The 17,286-nt window shown below is 32.2% G+C and overlaps 1 protein-coding gene across 2 annotated transcripts in view; it reads left to right on the top strand.

The window, feature by feature from the left end:
- Window positions 1-17,286, top strand: part of LOC108910043 (polypyrimidine tract-binding protein 1) — a 296,893-nt gene that overhangs the window by 276,683 nt on the left and 2,924 nt on the right. The window contains exons 4-10 of one of the 2 annotated variants that reach the window (XM_018714537.1): window positions 10,746-10,928; window positions 11,730-11,781; window positions 11,922-12,218; window positions 12,789-13,003; window positions 14,351-14,384; window positions 15,431-15,523; window positions 15,630-15,924. In XM_018714537.1, the coding sequence (XP_018570053.1) occupies window positions 10,746-10,928; window positions 11,730-11,781; window positions 11,922-12,218; window positions 12,789-13,003; window positions 14,351-14,384; window positions 15,431-15,523; window positions 15,630-15,924 (1,169 nt within the window). The remainder of the gene's footprint in view (window positions 1-10,745; window positions 10,929-11,729; window positions 11,782-11,921; window positions 12,219-12,788; window positions 13,004-14,350; window positions 14,385-15,430; window positions 15,524-15,629; window positions 15,925-17,286) is intronic. The other variant, XM_018714538.1, reaches the window with a different exon arrangement.

The following is a 17,286-nucleotide window of genomic DNA, read 5'->3' as shown; positions in this document are numbered from 1 at the left end:
ATTTTTGTGATTTTTTCGATTTTTACCATAATAATCATGATTCATTCGATTTGTAACCAGTCATGTATTGTAAAAAATTTAATTACAAACATTTTTTTCCTCTTCCATTTTCGCCTAAAATCAACTCTTGAAAAGATACATAATTAAATAGGAAAAAAATATGACATTTTTCGAATTTTTTTAACATATTGTGCCGCCAAAAGTTAAGCCCACGTTTTTTTTTATGCGCATAGAAAAATTTTCATTTCTAGTGATATTTGAAAGCCAAAAAGCCAAAAATCTCCATGGATATACGATTCACCCAAATATGGCTTTTTGAAACAGATACCGTCTGGACTATAATGAAATACTTAAAGCACTCTTCACTGTTTCGCAGAAATTTTAATTGCAACAGAAGTGAAACAAAATAGACGATTAAATGTTATACCCGCAATTTTGTTTGTCAAATGAGCTTATGTGATAGTACGCCACCTGACAACAATGTGTCTGCCCTAATTCGGTTAGTCCCGACTGTATTTGTTGATTGGTTTATGACAATGATATAGTTGGCAATGCATGACCTGTTACAGTTTTTTGACTTTCGGAAACTTTTATCAAAGATCTGGTTACATAATCAGTACCTACTCTGGTTACGAATCAGTAATCACTAATCAGTATCACTTAAAATGTCTGTCTTTCATAGATTTATATTGAAGATATGTTTTTTACGTGCTTTAAATTTAAATGTCAATGTCAAATTTCATGAATTTTTTACAGGCTTTTTAAAGTTTCAAATTTATTAAGTTTGTATTTAAAAATTGTATTGTATTGTATTTTAAAAAAAGTCTAGGAGGCATTGGAAATGCCTATATGAAACAGTTGCCTATTATTTCCACGAATGATTATAATTGTTGGTAAGTAATAGTGTACCTGTCAAAATTTCATTTAAAGTAACAATTGAATGCTTCGTTTTCAAAGCACACTTTGTAAAAATGGACAATTTGACAAAAAAATAAACCATATCATATGACATATCATCGTAATTAGAAAAATACGCTGAATCAAACATGCGAAAATCCAATATGAAACCAATAAAAAAAACAAAACTCTCATGTCGTTACTCTGACTACAAATTTGAATTATCCACAAAGTAATCTCCTGATAATACTGGGACTATAAAAAGTGCATATCTCTCCACTTTTAATTAAAAAATATATATTTTTAGTTTCTCATTGGTAACTTAATGGCGGACATGTTGTAGGTATTTCTTAAAAAAAATGTTTTCTATTTCTCAATTTGCGACAATTTATACTAAATTTTTGTCTGCGTTTTCGGAGAGTGTATTTATTTTAAATACGCAGAATGGCATACATTCATCAAGTGAATTCTATACTCTTTTTTAACCCTCTGTGAAATCATTAAACTGAACTGAAGTCTTCAACAGGGTTTTTTTTTTCTTAAAATCAAAAGTCTCTATCGCAAAAGAGTTGAACTAAAACACCCTGTACATATCTTCCTATTTACTAAACTTCTACAGGGTATTTTTTGGTAAAAAAAAGTTGTAAGTCAATTATGAGCTCTTGCGATGCTGCCGATATTAGTTTTTTAAAAATATTTTCTAAACCAGATCAAGTATCAATACCAAATTCAATACATTTTTTTTTCCAGTTAATGACTCGTAGGTACTTAATTACAAAGTCCCAAAAAAAAAAATTACAGAGAACTCACCTTAAGGAAATGTCGATTTTTTTTATCTCTTGGAAATTGTAAGTTTGGATTGGAGCAAAAATGAAAGATCGAAATTTAAAAAATATTGCTTTCACAAAATGTTGTTAATGAACAGGTTTCAGTATTAAAACTGACAGGGCATAACAATTATTACCAAGAATAACTCGTGAAAGGAGGCTATGATGATCGTTTGCAAATATAAATACCTAGATATACTTATTTTAGAAACAAATACTTCCTCAAATATTAATCACGGTTCTACACATAATATATACAGGGTGTCCGTAGGCCACAGCAATCATCATCTTGTTTTCATCGCCTACTGAACTCTAAAGTTTTAAATCCGTGACACTGCTCTGCAAACCGAAACGCACAGACCTGCAAATAATGCCATTTTTCTCAAGAATGGCATTCTGTAGGCGATTTTCTCAAGGGACAATATATTTTTTAAATTAATCGATTTTTTCAATGTTGCTACCAGTTTTAAAAAAATACGACCACTCTAAAAGTTTTGACCACTAAAAGGGAGAGCTAACCGGAAAAACTATCATCCAGTAGGTATATCGATTTGACTAAAGCTTAATGATACGCCATAATAGTCCAAATAAATGTGCCAAATTTTAATGCTATCGGTAAAAGGGTTATGAAGTTATTAATTAAATTAGTATTATTTTTGACAACTTTGAAGGCCTGTTACTCAAAAACCAAAAAGTTTTTATTTAACTTTTTTTTCTTAGATCATATTTATTTATTGTCGTGAATATGCAGTCAAACGTTATCGGTTAAATTTGCGGATACCCTGTATATTTACCACTAGTCCACATTGAAGTCCACATGTAAATCGCTTGTACATATAGAGCATTTTTTTCGGATTTAGAGAATAATATGGTGAAACTTGCTTAATATTATGTATGAAATTATATCAAAAGTTAAAAAAAAACTTGTTTCTGATGACAACATAAAACAGAAAACACGATAAAAAGATTTAAAATAATTTCTTACGTATACCCACTAACTAGTTATACTTACTGTGCGAGTACCTATATACTTCTTATAATTAAATAGTAATAGCTTAATGTAAATAAGCAAATTCAGATGATGATGCAAAAAGCATGAGATTGATGGTCAGTTAATTAAAAAACAAATAACAAAACGGCAAGAGCGATAACAAGAAATACACGTGATAGGTACCTTTATACAATTATTATTACATCATAATGTTCCCGTAAACTATAAATATTAAGAAGACCCACTTGAATATTAGTTACCCTCAAATTCCTCGTTACCTAGTAAAGAAATTAAGTACTAAAACTTCAAACATATAATAAGTATGTAGGGGAAATATACATACATAAATCTCCCCTTGCTCCCTTATTACACAATAATCAATGTGTAACAAATTTGAAATTGTGAAAACGATATCTAAACCAGTTTTTGTGGAAATTAAACAGGACACTAACCTTAATATCTGGTAATCTCAAAACAAGATCTGCCCCTTCTCAAACTCTTCCATGTGAGAATTACAATTAGCACTCTAACACTAAACAACACTGTAGTTAATTAATTGTTCATTACGCATTAATTAATTAATTTTTATCACCAACCTTATCACACTCTACCGACGCCAACACCGAGAAGAACTTCAGCGCCTATCGGCAGAAATTGGAAACAATACCATTTGTTTCCAAGTATGTTTTTTGGTAGCCGTCGTTCTCGGAACTCGGAAGAGCAAACTTTTTTCTAGGCCTACTGTCATGCAGTTCATGTATGCTTGTTAGCGAGGCATAAATTCTTCATATATTTGAATACCAAACTTATTGAATTAAAAAATCATAAAAATATAATTTTAATAATATTATTGTTTTTTTTTATTTGTGTTAAATATTAAAATGATTTTCTGACACGCATTGATTTTAAAGCTGCAAAGCTGTTAATTTTTTACATTATAGGAGCATTATTTTTTTTATTAATTATGATCTAAAAAATTTTAATAGTCTTACCCCAGAATTGAGCTTCCACGAGAAGGAGGCGGAGATATATCGCCACTTTAAAATTTGTGGGGAACGATTAATATAACTTAACTAAACTGGGGCTGCCTTATTTAATAAAAGAAAGGCTTGCACCTATAAGGATCTGATAAATGTACCCCTGCCGTCTAATATTTCAAATTATTGCACCTCGAAGAACCTGACTGAAACCTTTCAAGATAATCGTTACAGTTAAGTATGACACAGGACCGTACTGGTTATCTATAATGCTCTCTGAATATGGGCAGTTGCGGAACTACCATACACCAAAAGGCATTGGGAGACCACCGGAATAATTTAATAGGTGCAATTCGCAAAAACAACTTTTCGGTGTCAATTAATGTGGAGATTGAGATTGTAAAATTTTGTTGGCGCTAGAGCTCAACGTAAGGTGTATGTATAGTTTCAGAATGTTTTATTTTTTATACAGGGTGATTAATTAATAATGTCAAATATCGGATCTCAAAATGCTAGACTAAAATATGACGATTCTTAATAATTTGAAAATTTTTGTTATATCAATATAAAAACTGCCGAATAAATTTATTTGACAATTAAATCTATGACTGCCACTTAAGCATATAATCTTTATGAGGTAGATATAGGTTGGGACTATGCGTCCTGATACCTCTGGCAACTTTTAAAGGCAATGGCTTTTTCGACTTTTTTATGAAATAAATCAATTCAATTCATCTGGAGGTTGTGCAAGAAAAACTACCTACTCAATTTGACCTAAATATTTATGAAATTTGGTATATAGTAACTTTTACCCCGCTTAGAGTATATAACATATATTTGATGAAATACTATCATTTGGATGAAGTATGACTCTTAAATAACGAAAAATGTTCCGTTCCGGTCCTGGTTTGTCAACGCGGGCGCTCTAGGTGGGCCCGCGGGTTGTTACCACGCTTTACCCTTTCCAATTAAGCAGGCTCTGGAACAATGCAATCGAATCCATCAAGCGGGCTAAATAAAACAGTTTAAGGTGAGACAATTGTTCCAAGTTAGCGGAGAGATAGCGAATCTTCGTCGCGTCGTGTCGCGATGAAAGAGGAGCCCTTCAGTACAGACCGGAGCATATAGGCATCGCGGTGGTTGCCTGATTCATTTTCAGTAGTGTTCTTTTAATATACTTCTATTACTATTTTAGTCACTTGTAAAATTATATGGGCATAGAAATACATATTTCTATATTTTTTTATAGTTTTTATATTTATTTTAGACTTGAAATTTTTGGTTTAAGAGTATTATTATTACTGAATATCACTATTCGAAAACATGTTTGTATTTAACAGTACTATACTTTGCAGTTGTTTTTGGGAAACATTTAATACTAATTAGAAGAGCAGGCAAAAAATTCTAAACCTGTAATTTCCAGCGTATAAAATGCATTATAACCCATGTCTCTAATTACGACGTAGCACATCGCACAAAACTACCGGTAATTTAGTTAACGAGAGAACGAGAAACGGATCGCGTACAAAAATAAAACATTCCCCCCGTTTTGGTTTTATGTTTTTAATGAGTTCTCCTCCCAGTGCAAACATTAACCCTGATAGTAATTACAGATTCGTCAATATTAACCGGTTTCTGGTAGTTTTTTTTTTAATCAGAGAATAATGCCGACATAATTAAGGATACTTAAATTGAGCGGGTTGATCTCTGTCGCTTTGCAAAATTTCGAGATTTATCCGAGGAACGCATTAAAAAAAATACGCCTTTTTGCTGAGCTAATTGAATTGCTACAGTTTTCGCTGCCTATCAAAGTTTTACGTTTAACATTTCGGAAGTCGTTCTAGGGCGTGCATGTAGGGATAATAACGGGGTCATCAAAAAACGCCGCTAATCCTGATTACATGGAAAGAGGCTTGTTCGTTCTCGAGGAACGGCATCCCTCCGTTTTTATGTATAAGTACAAATTTTATGTCTGCAAGCTATCGTCGAACAAAAGAATTCGTCTGCAGGAGCTGAAAAGGAAAGATCATTCCAGTTATTTCTGAAATTAATTATAACAATATACACCTCGCGTCAAAATTAACAGACCCAATTTTATTTTTTCACGAATGACTAGGTTTATTTATAGTTACTTACTACTACATATATTTGAAGTTTTTAATTTTTTCAAAAAATAGAGAAGCAAATAACAAACGTTTGCAAATGTTTTATTTCTTTTGGTTTAGTCTCAAAACAGCAATGGGCTATAAAGCTTAATAAAATTTACGAATGAAGAACTATTGAAAATCATTTGAGTTTTATCAAAATAAGCTGATGACCTATATCGAACGAATCCTTTGCAAATTACCCTCGAATGCCGTTTATGATCTGTTTCGCTAATAAACATTTTTTTAAGCCCCTATTAAGGTTCCTTATGGGTGAATATTAAAATTTAAACGCGAGCCTCCCAATGAATAATTCCGCCGTACAAAAAATTTTCACGACTTCCCAACACCGTTAAAAACCATTAAAACTTTTACGATGGAGCCGTCGTCGTATCGGCGGGGAAGACCTAACTTTTTGAAAAGATCGTTAAGCCCGCCTAGTATCTACAGCACTACGATGGACCTTTAAGTCACAATGTAGACGAACGCATCTATTTTTCGTTAATAGAACGACTGCAGTGTAAACATCCCATTAAATTAAATCGCTTTGCAGCGTAGCGAAGACAGTAAAACGATCGGAAAATGAGTTACTCTTTAACAGAGAGGGGATTGTCCCAGTCCAGTAAGACAACTGCTATTTTTTTTTTTAATTTGCGCGGTGGAAGAAGTAACATTCAAAATGTTTTTCCGTTTATAAAATCTAGCCGTAAAAGAATCTTCATGACAAACATCAAGAGCAAAAAATCAACAAATATGTGGTGTAAGAAAGGGATAAGCCGTTGTTAAAATGTATTTGTTGCTTTATGGGCAATGCTCGTCATCAGCGACGTTTTAAAAATATCTATTTCGACATGTTTACCGCAAAAGTAACCTATGTATCATGTACATTATGCGTGGCCACGTCCATATAAAACAATGTTGGCTATGTTTAATAAATAAAGGTAGCGTAGTAAACACATCTAGTCAAGTGCGCTGTGTGGTTATAATTTTAGTTGGTTTTAACGTATACTTATAACGAATTTAGCGGATATAGCTTGCATAACGCTCAGTGTGGCCTTAACATTAGAAAGTGGTAGATATACCAAATCAGCTGCCAAAAAGGCAAGGAAATTAAACACAATATTTTTTTATCACTTCAGAAAATGCCCTATGCTCTAGGTCCAAAGCAGTAGGCAGTGAAGCTAAATAAATAAAACTTTTTTCTTCCTAATATGATAAAATAATTTTGTATATTCTCTGCGTGGAAATTGTAATGTGCCGTTCATTTCGCATAGTGTTGGCTATTTCTATCTTTGCTTTTTGTATCCTTAAAGAGAGACGACTGATGCTGCCTGGTTTGATTTCTTCAAATCCTGCGAAATGTCAGTGTCCGACCGTTGCGTGTCAGTGCCTGTCATAAGTGTACAAGTGGACGTACAGGACGTGTATTTATTTTTACATTTTAATTATTCTAGAAATTGGAATCGTGAGCGAGTATTAGCGGCCAATCTGATAATAATCAGGGTAGTCGTAAAGAATCAAATTTAATAAATCAACAATTTGTATCAGATAATTCCAGCATGAAACGCAGATATGTCGATAAACAATGCCATTGAAAAACGCAGTTCTTTAATGAAAATTATTTGTCAAAAGTGTTTATTTTGATGATTTAGTTTTATTTTTAAAATGACAACATTCAAGAAAATTCAAATTGCAATGGCAAAAGACGAATATTTGCCTAGATTGTCCCGAGAACTTTTGCTACATGAAATGAATTATCTTTAAAAACAAAATCCAAAAAGTATGCTAATAGAAAGAACAAAATTGTAGTATTGTAGTAGCGAAAAGAATATTTAGGAAAATAGTAGTCATACATCGAAAACGAAAATTTGTTACCTTGACGAAATATGGATAAATGGTCATAGATATGAGAAGCATTTTTGGACGGGATAAAAAGCACTCTCTGGGAAAGGAGATTAATAATTACACATGGTGAGTGAATGTGGATTTTTGGGCAATGGTTTACACGTGTTCGAGTTGCGACGAACTAAAGGTTACCATGAGAATATGGACAATGGGGTATTTGAAAATGGTTAGAGAATGGTTAGAAAATGGAAAATTTTACCTCATACCGAAACTGATGCAGTAATTGTCATGGATAATACGCCTTACCATAGTCGGTGAATAGATGAATTACCAACATCTGATTGGAGAAAAGGAGAAATCATGTAAAAATTGAATACAAAACATATTGAATATAAAGACACGACGTTAAAAGTACAATTATTTGCACAAAAAGGAAAAGCTAAATACGTGAAATAAATGATACGCCAAGGTTCACGATGTTATACTTCTTCGATTGCCATCATACTAATGCGATCCCATTGAAGTAATATGGGCGATTATAAAACTTACGTGGTAGAGTTGTTTCAAAATCTTATGAGCTTTGACCTTATTGATATGCGCAGAAACATAATTCCAACCGTCGCGTCGCCTAAATTATTCTACGTCCTAAAAACATTACATCCATTATTCACAGTCTATCTCGAACTCTCGTAGCGTAAACAAGCCTTTGCTCCGATTACAAATATCATAATAAAATGCTCTATTCTTTATTATTTTAATTTAAGCAATAAAAATATATATAACGAACGTTCGCCAGTTGACTTTATTGATGCCCGAGCGTATCAATTAGTTCATTTCTGGTTGTAATGAGGCACGTGGTCTAATTCTGAGTCAATGTTTCCACAACATGCTTATTAGAAGAATTACGGGGATACGCCACGCCTTTCGCGCATTTCGCGGCTCATGAGATTTTAAAACTACTCTACAAAATCTATGCCTAATCATTGGTTGTTTTAACATTTATTACGAACGCATCGAATTAGCTAGCATAACACCCTTTGCGACTTTACAATTAGGTGACAGGATACTAAATCACCTGCTGAAGAGGAAAGGAAATTGAACATAATATTTCTAACCGATTTCAGTAAAATTCACTAAGTAATATATTTATATCCCATAATATCTACGGTTTGATGAAATTGAAATCCTTCATCTGAATTATTGGGAACTTCGATTAGAGTTAAAACGCGGGACGAGCATAGCGCACCACCATATCGCCCCCCCCCCCCTTTCAATGAAAAACGCTGACGTTTGTCGTCCATCCTCATTTTTTCCGCCCTAATCCTTGCGACAAGCCACAAATGGCACAAATACCAGCACGGCCTACTGGGTTGACGAGATCGGGGATTAAAGTGCCGCTAAGCCCGGCTTTCTTTTGATGAATTTATTAGTGTTCTTCCCCTAATTGGAATGGGCGACTGCCGAGTCCATCTCAAAGAACGGACGCGTAACAAAGGCACTGACAAGAGAGGACATAGCATGTTAATTATAGCTTAAATTTAGTCTTAATATTGATGAAAATATTAATCCATAAATCAAGTTGCTTCCAAGTTTTGAAAATTTATTATTGAATTATCCACAGTGGTAAATCCTATTGGAAGATAATAATAGAGTATACATTTGTGTCCAAAATTATGAAATATTTTAAAATTGTCATTATTTGTTTTTGTAAAAATATTCACAGGAATCACATCATTTAAACGCTAGTATCAGGAATATTTTTTTGTACAAATTTTAAGCGAACTCACTGTTTTTTTATAAGAAAATCTTTAAGAAAAATTATTTCTATTTGTTATAAAAATTAAAAATATTTAACCTTAAATGCTATTGGAATGGCAAATACTATACTTTTGATTAAAGTAAGAGTATCAATAACAAGTATTTCCTGCTTACATATTCTTGACATGCTACTAAATAGATATTGAATGTATTCTTGAGGAATTGCATTCCATTCCTTTTGTGCTGCAATCCAGTTCTATTCTTGTACTTATTGAAACAGGATCTCTTCATCATATGCAAAGTTTTTAGATGATCCCACATGTATTCTATTGGTTTTCAGTCTGGGCAATATGGTAAAACATGATTTTGCAGCATGTTTTCAATATAGGTACATAAGTCATTTGTCTCATCATTTTCACTAGTTCATTGGGTCTCCCCCAACTAATAAGAGTAGGTACCTCTTCAAATCATTGTACTGCCACCTCCACAGTTAATACTCTGTATGAGATCATACATCAACCGTACCAATCCCCAACTCATCCATAAAGAGAATATTTTCCAAACCTCGATATTCCACTGTACATGTATTTTGGCAAATTCTAATAGACGAGATTTGTGATTTTAAAGAAGACATGAAACTGGCAGGCCATCTTGTCTTTAAACCTGCTTCTATTAATCGTTATCTGTTTTTGAACTAACATTAATTTATCTTACATTTAGTAGCTCATTTTTGAGATGTGTAGATGAAATGTATTGTAAACTTATTCCCATGATAGGGCTTCATATAAAATTGTCAGTCCCTTGAATCTTTTTTAAAATATTCGATAGGTACTATAGATTATGACTTCTCTTTAGACGTCATGCAATACATTATATTTATTTTTCTATATCCTTCCTTATATGTTACTGTTTATGCTGTTTTAGCTTCAATGCAGTGTCTAACTAACAGCATATTGTTGTTTGAAATATAACTTAATTCACTAGACGGGATATAATTTGTAAGGACTTTTTTATGATAAAACTTGCATAAATCACCATTAATGTAAGTTAAACATCAAAATATTTTAAACCAAATAATTATATCTACCCGATGAAAAGCGTGCAATAGTTTAAAATTATTTTTACCTAAAAGTTACAACAAAAATATACTTGATAATTTTACCCACAGATATAAAAGTAGTTTAAGACCTCTAATTGAACAAATTGTACTAATTGTTTCTATTTTAAAAGTCTTAACCTTTTTAACCATGCAGTACAACATTTCAAATTTGTTACTCGAAGAACTGATTTTCTTATTTTCTCCTAGAATGCTTCTGCCCAGGCGGCTCTACAGGCAGCTCAAGCCATTACACAAAACTCTGTGACGCCGGCAGCTACTCCAACTACTCCTGTTACAAATGGCCAGGATATACAGGGTGGCCCCAATACTGTCCTTAGGGTTATTGTCGAGCACATGATTTATCCAATCAGCCTAGATATTTTACATTTGGTAAGTGTACCTATATTAAAGCCTACTTAAATATACTGTACAGAATATAGATTTGTGTAGGATACTAAATTTTGTCAATATTGCCCATACAAACATTTAAACAAAATATGATTATTTAAAAAATTATACAATGACCACCATAGAATTTTGGTCAAATAATGAATATTTTTATTTGTAGTTTTAGGAAAAAGTTTTCTTCTAATACTTTTTGCTAGTCTGAATACCAAGTAAGGACAATCTAGACTTATAAGGAGATTTTTGGTTTAGGTTTTTTGACATTCAGTTAAAACTAAATAAACTAAATATTTATTCAGAAAAATATTTTTATATATATTTTTTCATATTATGAAATTTTTAGCTATATTCTAATAGCATTAATTTACAAAATCAGCAAATATTATTTCTGATGGTAAATTATTAAGATGTTTATTCCCTGGTATATAAGGATACCCTCTCAATATATTTCTATCACCATTTATTTACAACTGTTAGAACTTTTCGCTGAAATCAAGGTAATACACAAATGATAAATTGATAAATAAAAAAAAAATTTAATATAAAGGAATTGTTGTGTTTATTGTTATGATGTGCTCAACTTATTATATTATTGTAACAGTATGTTTTAGTCATCTCCTTAGTATGGTAAAGTATTTTTATTAAATTTCTCAAAGGTGCAATTATCCAGTTAGTTATAGTATATGTAGGTATACATTTTTATATAGAAAATTAAGAATAAAATAGATGTACATTTATAAAAATAAGTAAATCAATTAATACTAAAATTATATTATTTACTTTTAGATATTCCAACGTTTTGGAAAAGTACTGAAGATTGTTACTTTTACAAAAAACAGTAAGTACAAATATTTTTCTTCACATACATAAAAATTGTCAAAGTTTAGAACTGTATTCACATTTTAACTGATTGCTACGAAATCCGCAAAACAGTTTTTTCTAATAAATTAATCACTATACTCATTTCTAAATTCGCAGACTCATTCCAAGCGTTAATCCAGTACCCAGACACACAGTCTGCCCAGACAGCCAAACAGGCCCTAGATGGTCAGAACATCTACAATAGCTGCTGCACGCTGCGTATTGACTATTCCAAGATGTCTTCGCTGAACGTCAAATACAACAATGACAAGTCCAGGGATTACACAAACCCCAACTTGCCCACTGGAGACACCAACGACCAGCTGGCCCTAAGCGGTGGTTTAGCGGGAGGACTGGGAGCGGATATTCTGCTGCTCGCTACTCAACCAAGGTTGGCTAGGGAGAGGTTGGCTGGTGAGTAGAGAGAGTTATGAAAAATTCGCAATAAATTGCATGCACAGTATTTATATTTTTTGCCAAGTATAAAATAGTAACGCAAGGTAGTGTTAATTAAAACCATATTATAAAAAATGTCTGAGTATGTTGCATTATTCATGTTATATATAAAGTTAATATCGTCAAGTACTAAAACGCATAGTAAAAATAATAAACTTTCAGTAAAGTTAACATGTTTAATACAGATTTTCAAGTATATATGTCATTTGGAAAAAAAACTACCGCACTAGGTAACAAAATATGTTAGTATATCAGAAAAAAAGTCTATCATTTTTCTTTGAAGTAGATGCTGGAAAAAAAATAGTAGTGCCATTTTATAGCTAATTAGAATTAATATATCTTTTGCTTTTTAAAATAAAATATTTTATGCATCTTACACCTACTATGCAGAGTATTAATTTATACTTGTATTGAAAATTATTTACACTGCAAATACTTTTAACATACAGGGCATTTAAAAGCCTAAAAATATTCATGCGTCGTATCTCTTATTAACGATTGCTATAAAAAATGTTCCTTTTTCTTAAGATTCCATATTAGCTGGAGCACCTGGTGTTCTCAGCAGCCCCTTCATGCATGGCCTGGCATCCCCCCTAGCAGCACCATATGCAGGTGGAGTAGCAGGGGCCATCCCGGGTCTAGGCAGCTTTGCCCTGGGTCAGACGGCACCAGGATTGCGGGGCCTTACCACTCCAGGCATGGCAATGGCCACCGTACTACTGGTCAGCAACTTGAACGAAGAGGTTAGTACTTTTGTACAACCAAATTGTAGCTGGTAGCAAATTTTTTTGTATTTCAGAGATTGGGTTGTGAACTTGTAGCTGCATATAGCCTAATGATTTCTCTCTTCATAAAAAAAACAAACTTATACAGGATCTGCGGAGACTATGAGCAAAAAATTTGTAGGGTGGTTCTGCTCATAAAAATAACAATAAAAATTTGTGTGCCTCTTTTTATGAACTCAATATTATAGAGTTATCTAGGACACAAAGCATTTTTTTATTTAATACTTTGCTATAACCTTTTTTTAGTTACGTGATTTTGTTCAAATGTGGTACACTTTTAAAGCAAGTTCATCAAAATTCCAAAACCTCAATGGCTCTTTCATATTGACTAGAAAGTTGATTGTTTTTAATTACGTTTTGTTAAAATGAGGCATATTTAAAAAATTCTATGTGCTATTTGAGGAATATTTTTAAGAATAGAATCACTCTCTGAACTTTTTGTTCAGAGTTTTCGAACACCCTGTATGTACTTAACAAACATAGACTAGGAAACTATACTCAATAGTGCATTTTAAATTTAAAATCACAACATGAATGCCATCTACTTTCTGTTCTAACCGGAAATACATTCGGCAACTAATAGATGGCGTTATATATTTTTAATAGTTACTTAAAGAAAAAAATCACATTTTGCAAGAAAGGTATCCTTAATGACAATGAAGAACACAATACAGCAACTGCTTTAACTTTTTACCATCTTACCATCTTCTGAGTTTACTGCCTATTAGATCTTTGTAGGTACTCATTTAGAGTAGAGAATAGCAGCCACAACTTTTTACTTGCGGTTCGCCCAATGCGGTTCACTGAAAACTCTCCGATTTATTTTCGATTAATTTACCCACAACCACTAACTCAATTCACTTTTTTTTTTCACTTACAAGAATATTTTTTAACTAGACTAATAAAGTAGGGCACTAAAAGTGAACTGTGTATAGTTTTTAACATTCTGTTTTTGATAAATTTGTATATGGCATTAATCATTAAAATTGTTCTTCAATAATCCGTTATACTTTCTTTTGTAAACCTTATTATAAAACTGGTTACTTGATGGTATATGCTATATATATTTTTTTTTATAAGGCTTTTTTGTGGGGAATCTCGATAAAAGGAGCGAAACTATGAAAAAGCCTTATGAATAAAATGTTTCAAGAAAAAGATCGCATTGGTACTATTTTTATACCTGTATACATTGATTATACAAAGTCTAATGCTGTTTTTCTTTTTTTACATTTGCTGCCCCTCGGTGGCATATACGCTACCTCTTTGTGCCACGTTACATCCTCCTGTCATCTTTCTCTATTGTAGATGGTCACGCCTGATGCTCTCTTTACACTATTTGGTATGTTTTCACACTTAATTATATCATAGCAGTAGGGTAGATATGTATCGCAGGTCACCTAACAATTTTATGGCTGCTTTCCCTTAAAGTGTTCAATTATATCGGAAAATAATACATTACTCTTTTAAATTAAAATACATCTAGTAGGGCAGTCCTTTATAGAGACAGAGAACAAATGAGCTCTAAATCAAACACATCTGTATTAGAAATATTTAATTTTCAGACGTTTTTACTCATTTTTCTTATTTAATTATTGGTTTTTTTCAATGTGCACGATTTTTATATTTTTTTATATTAATTTGCATGATTTATTTTACAAATTATTTGTTTGTGTGCACTTTTTTTATATTACACCCAATATTTGAAACATGTGCATGATTTTGTGAGTGTTGTTAAGAAAATATTCTGCTTTTTTTAATGAGAACACTTTCAGGGATGCATTTTTTGTTATTTTTCGTAATATATATCTACTCTTACTGTTTCCATTTAACAAACTCTGTTCTTTTAACAAATAACTTTATTAACATACGTTATGTCAAATTTTATAATTTTTTACATTTTTTAACAATAACTAAATGCAGGCCAATTAAAATAACAGAGTTAATCCAGTTTACTTACAAACTTTCCAAGAATTAATTAATGCATTAACAGTTTTAAGTAAATTGGACTAGATCCATTACCTTTCATTTTTATTATTTAATTGAGAATTTAATAGCCTTAATTTTTTGTTTACGTTTTTTTTAAAGCTTACTGCCTTAGATAATTGTCTAGACGTTACGTACTTTTCAAAATTTTTATTGTCTCTCTCCTAAGTTCGTTCCGTAGAATCTGTGTGTGTACTTATTTCTAATCATTCTGCATGTTTTGTGTTTAAAATTCCATTGTTTTTTGTTACACTTAATCGTTTATACTCTTGATGTGTCTAAAAGTCTCTCTCTACAAGCTAGTGTTAGAATTTTGTTTATTACAACATTTTTATACATAGCATTATTATAATAGGTGAAATAGAGATACAGCTCACTTAACTTTTCCACTCTTTCCTTTAGGCGTCTACGGTGATGTGCAAAGGGTGAAGATCCTTTACAACAAAAAGGACTCTGCTCTCGTCCAACTCGCTGAACCACATCAAGCTCACTTAGGTAACGAGATTCAAGTTCCCTTTTGGTTTTATTTTATTTTAACGTGAATTCATTATTTACGATCTTCTGTCCCTGCATGTGTAGTAAGTTATTATATTTTCTGCAGCCATTACCCATATGGACAAGCTCAAAGTGTTCGGCAAGAACATCCGAGTGATGTTGAGCAAACACCAGTCAGTACAAATGCCCAAAGAAGGCCAGCCTGATGCTGGTTTAACCAAAGACTACAGCCAGAGTCCACTGCACAGATTTAAGAAGCCGGGTTCCAAGAACTACCAGAATATCTATCCACCATCGTCGACGCTGCATCTCAGCAACATACCGGCTACCGTTAATGAGGATGACATCAAGGAAGCCTTCACTAAGAACGGATTCACTGTCAAGGCTTTCAAATTTTTCCCGTATGTATCCATTTAGACAAAATAGTGTTGCCTCTTCTAATGTTGCTTAAATAATACAGGGTTCCTCATGATAAGTGGCCTATTAAATGTTTCAGAGTGAATGAAGTTGATAGGATACTATAATTTAAAATTATGGTTACTTTACATTTCAATGTTTTCTTAATGAAGGGATGCTTATTTGCATTATATTTTACTTGCAGTTACTAATAATCGTATCTCAATGGAAGGAAATCTTATTAGGTATTATTTTTGTGTAAATGAATTAATTATTTAAATGATTCAACAAACGTGAAACAACGCACTGTATTAAAGTAATTATGAAAAATAAAATCAATGTTCTACAAAGAACTCTATTGTATGTAGTTGGCCGAGTTTCAGTCGCGTCCAATTCTTCAAATTTTGCAAAATACCAAATCGTAGAAATGCAGTTAATACTTATTCATGGTGAATGTCCCATGGATATAAAATAAATTCAAAATATCTTCATTAGAATAATTTATTTTGCATTTTTCTTGTCCAGAAAGTAATTGATACTTGTAGAATACTGAGTGACAATATCATTATTATTTGCCTTTCGAGGCACATTTGATGACATTTTAACGTAATATTCTTTAAAATGTAAATAAACCGCAAATATCTGAGAAAATTGAAACTGTAATCCCTACAATGCCTATTTCGGTGAAAAGAGAATTTTATTTTCTATAATATAATGCAGAAAAATACAATACAATTTAAGTATTCAAAATATAACGTGAAAAATGAGACACTTAGTATAATTTTCTTCAGGTAATTTTGATAGCGGAAGGGAGTGCATCTTATGTTCTTTGTGTATTCTGAAAAGCAAGTGAAAGCTCCCAAAACGTAGAAAGGTATAAGGAATTTTTTAAACGCTTGCATCTGTCAAATTTTTTGTAAAATGACGACGATTATCTTGAAAACGGTTAGATCTAGGTACAGGGAAGCATTAACATTTTTGACTTATTTTCAGATTATCTTGACGATAATGCAATAATATATAGAATGTTCCATTTAAAATAACGAAGTTGACAGCTACTTCTGATATAACTGGATGACATTATTTTCATTGAAGAGAACATATCTGATAACCTCTGTAAACAAAATTTCAGAATCATATTCTCTTTGGTTCCTCTGAAACGTTTAATAGTCCACTTACCGTGAAGAACCCTGTATACAGGGTGATTCAGAACTTAACCAAAAAGTTAGTGGGTGTAAACGGACTTGATTTAGCCGTCCTGAGAAACATCATAGCATAAGCGTAGACGAGGGGTCTAATTCCATTGCTATAATAATAATAATGATAATGATAATGATAATGATAATGATAATGATAATGATAATGAT

The sequence above is a fragment of the Anoplophora glabripennis genome, unplaced genomic scaffold (genome assembly GCF_000390285.2).
Source record: "Anoplophora glabripennis isolate ALB-LARVAE unplaced genomic scaffold, Agla_2.0 scaffold356, whole genome shotgun sequence".
NCBI lineage: Eukaryota > Metazoa > Arthropoda > Insecta > Coleoptera > Cerambycidae > Anoplophora > Anoplophora glabripennis.
This window is presented reverse-complemented; position numbering and strand designations above follow the sequence as displayed.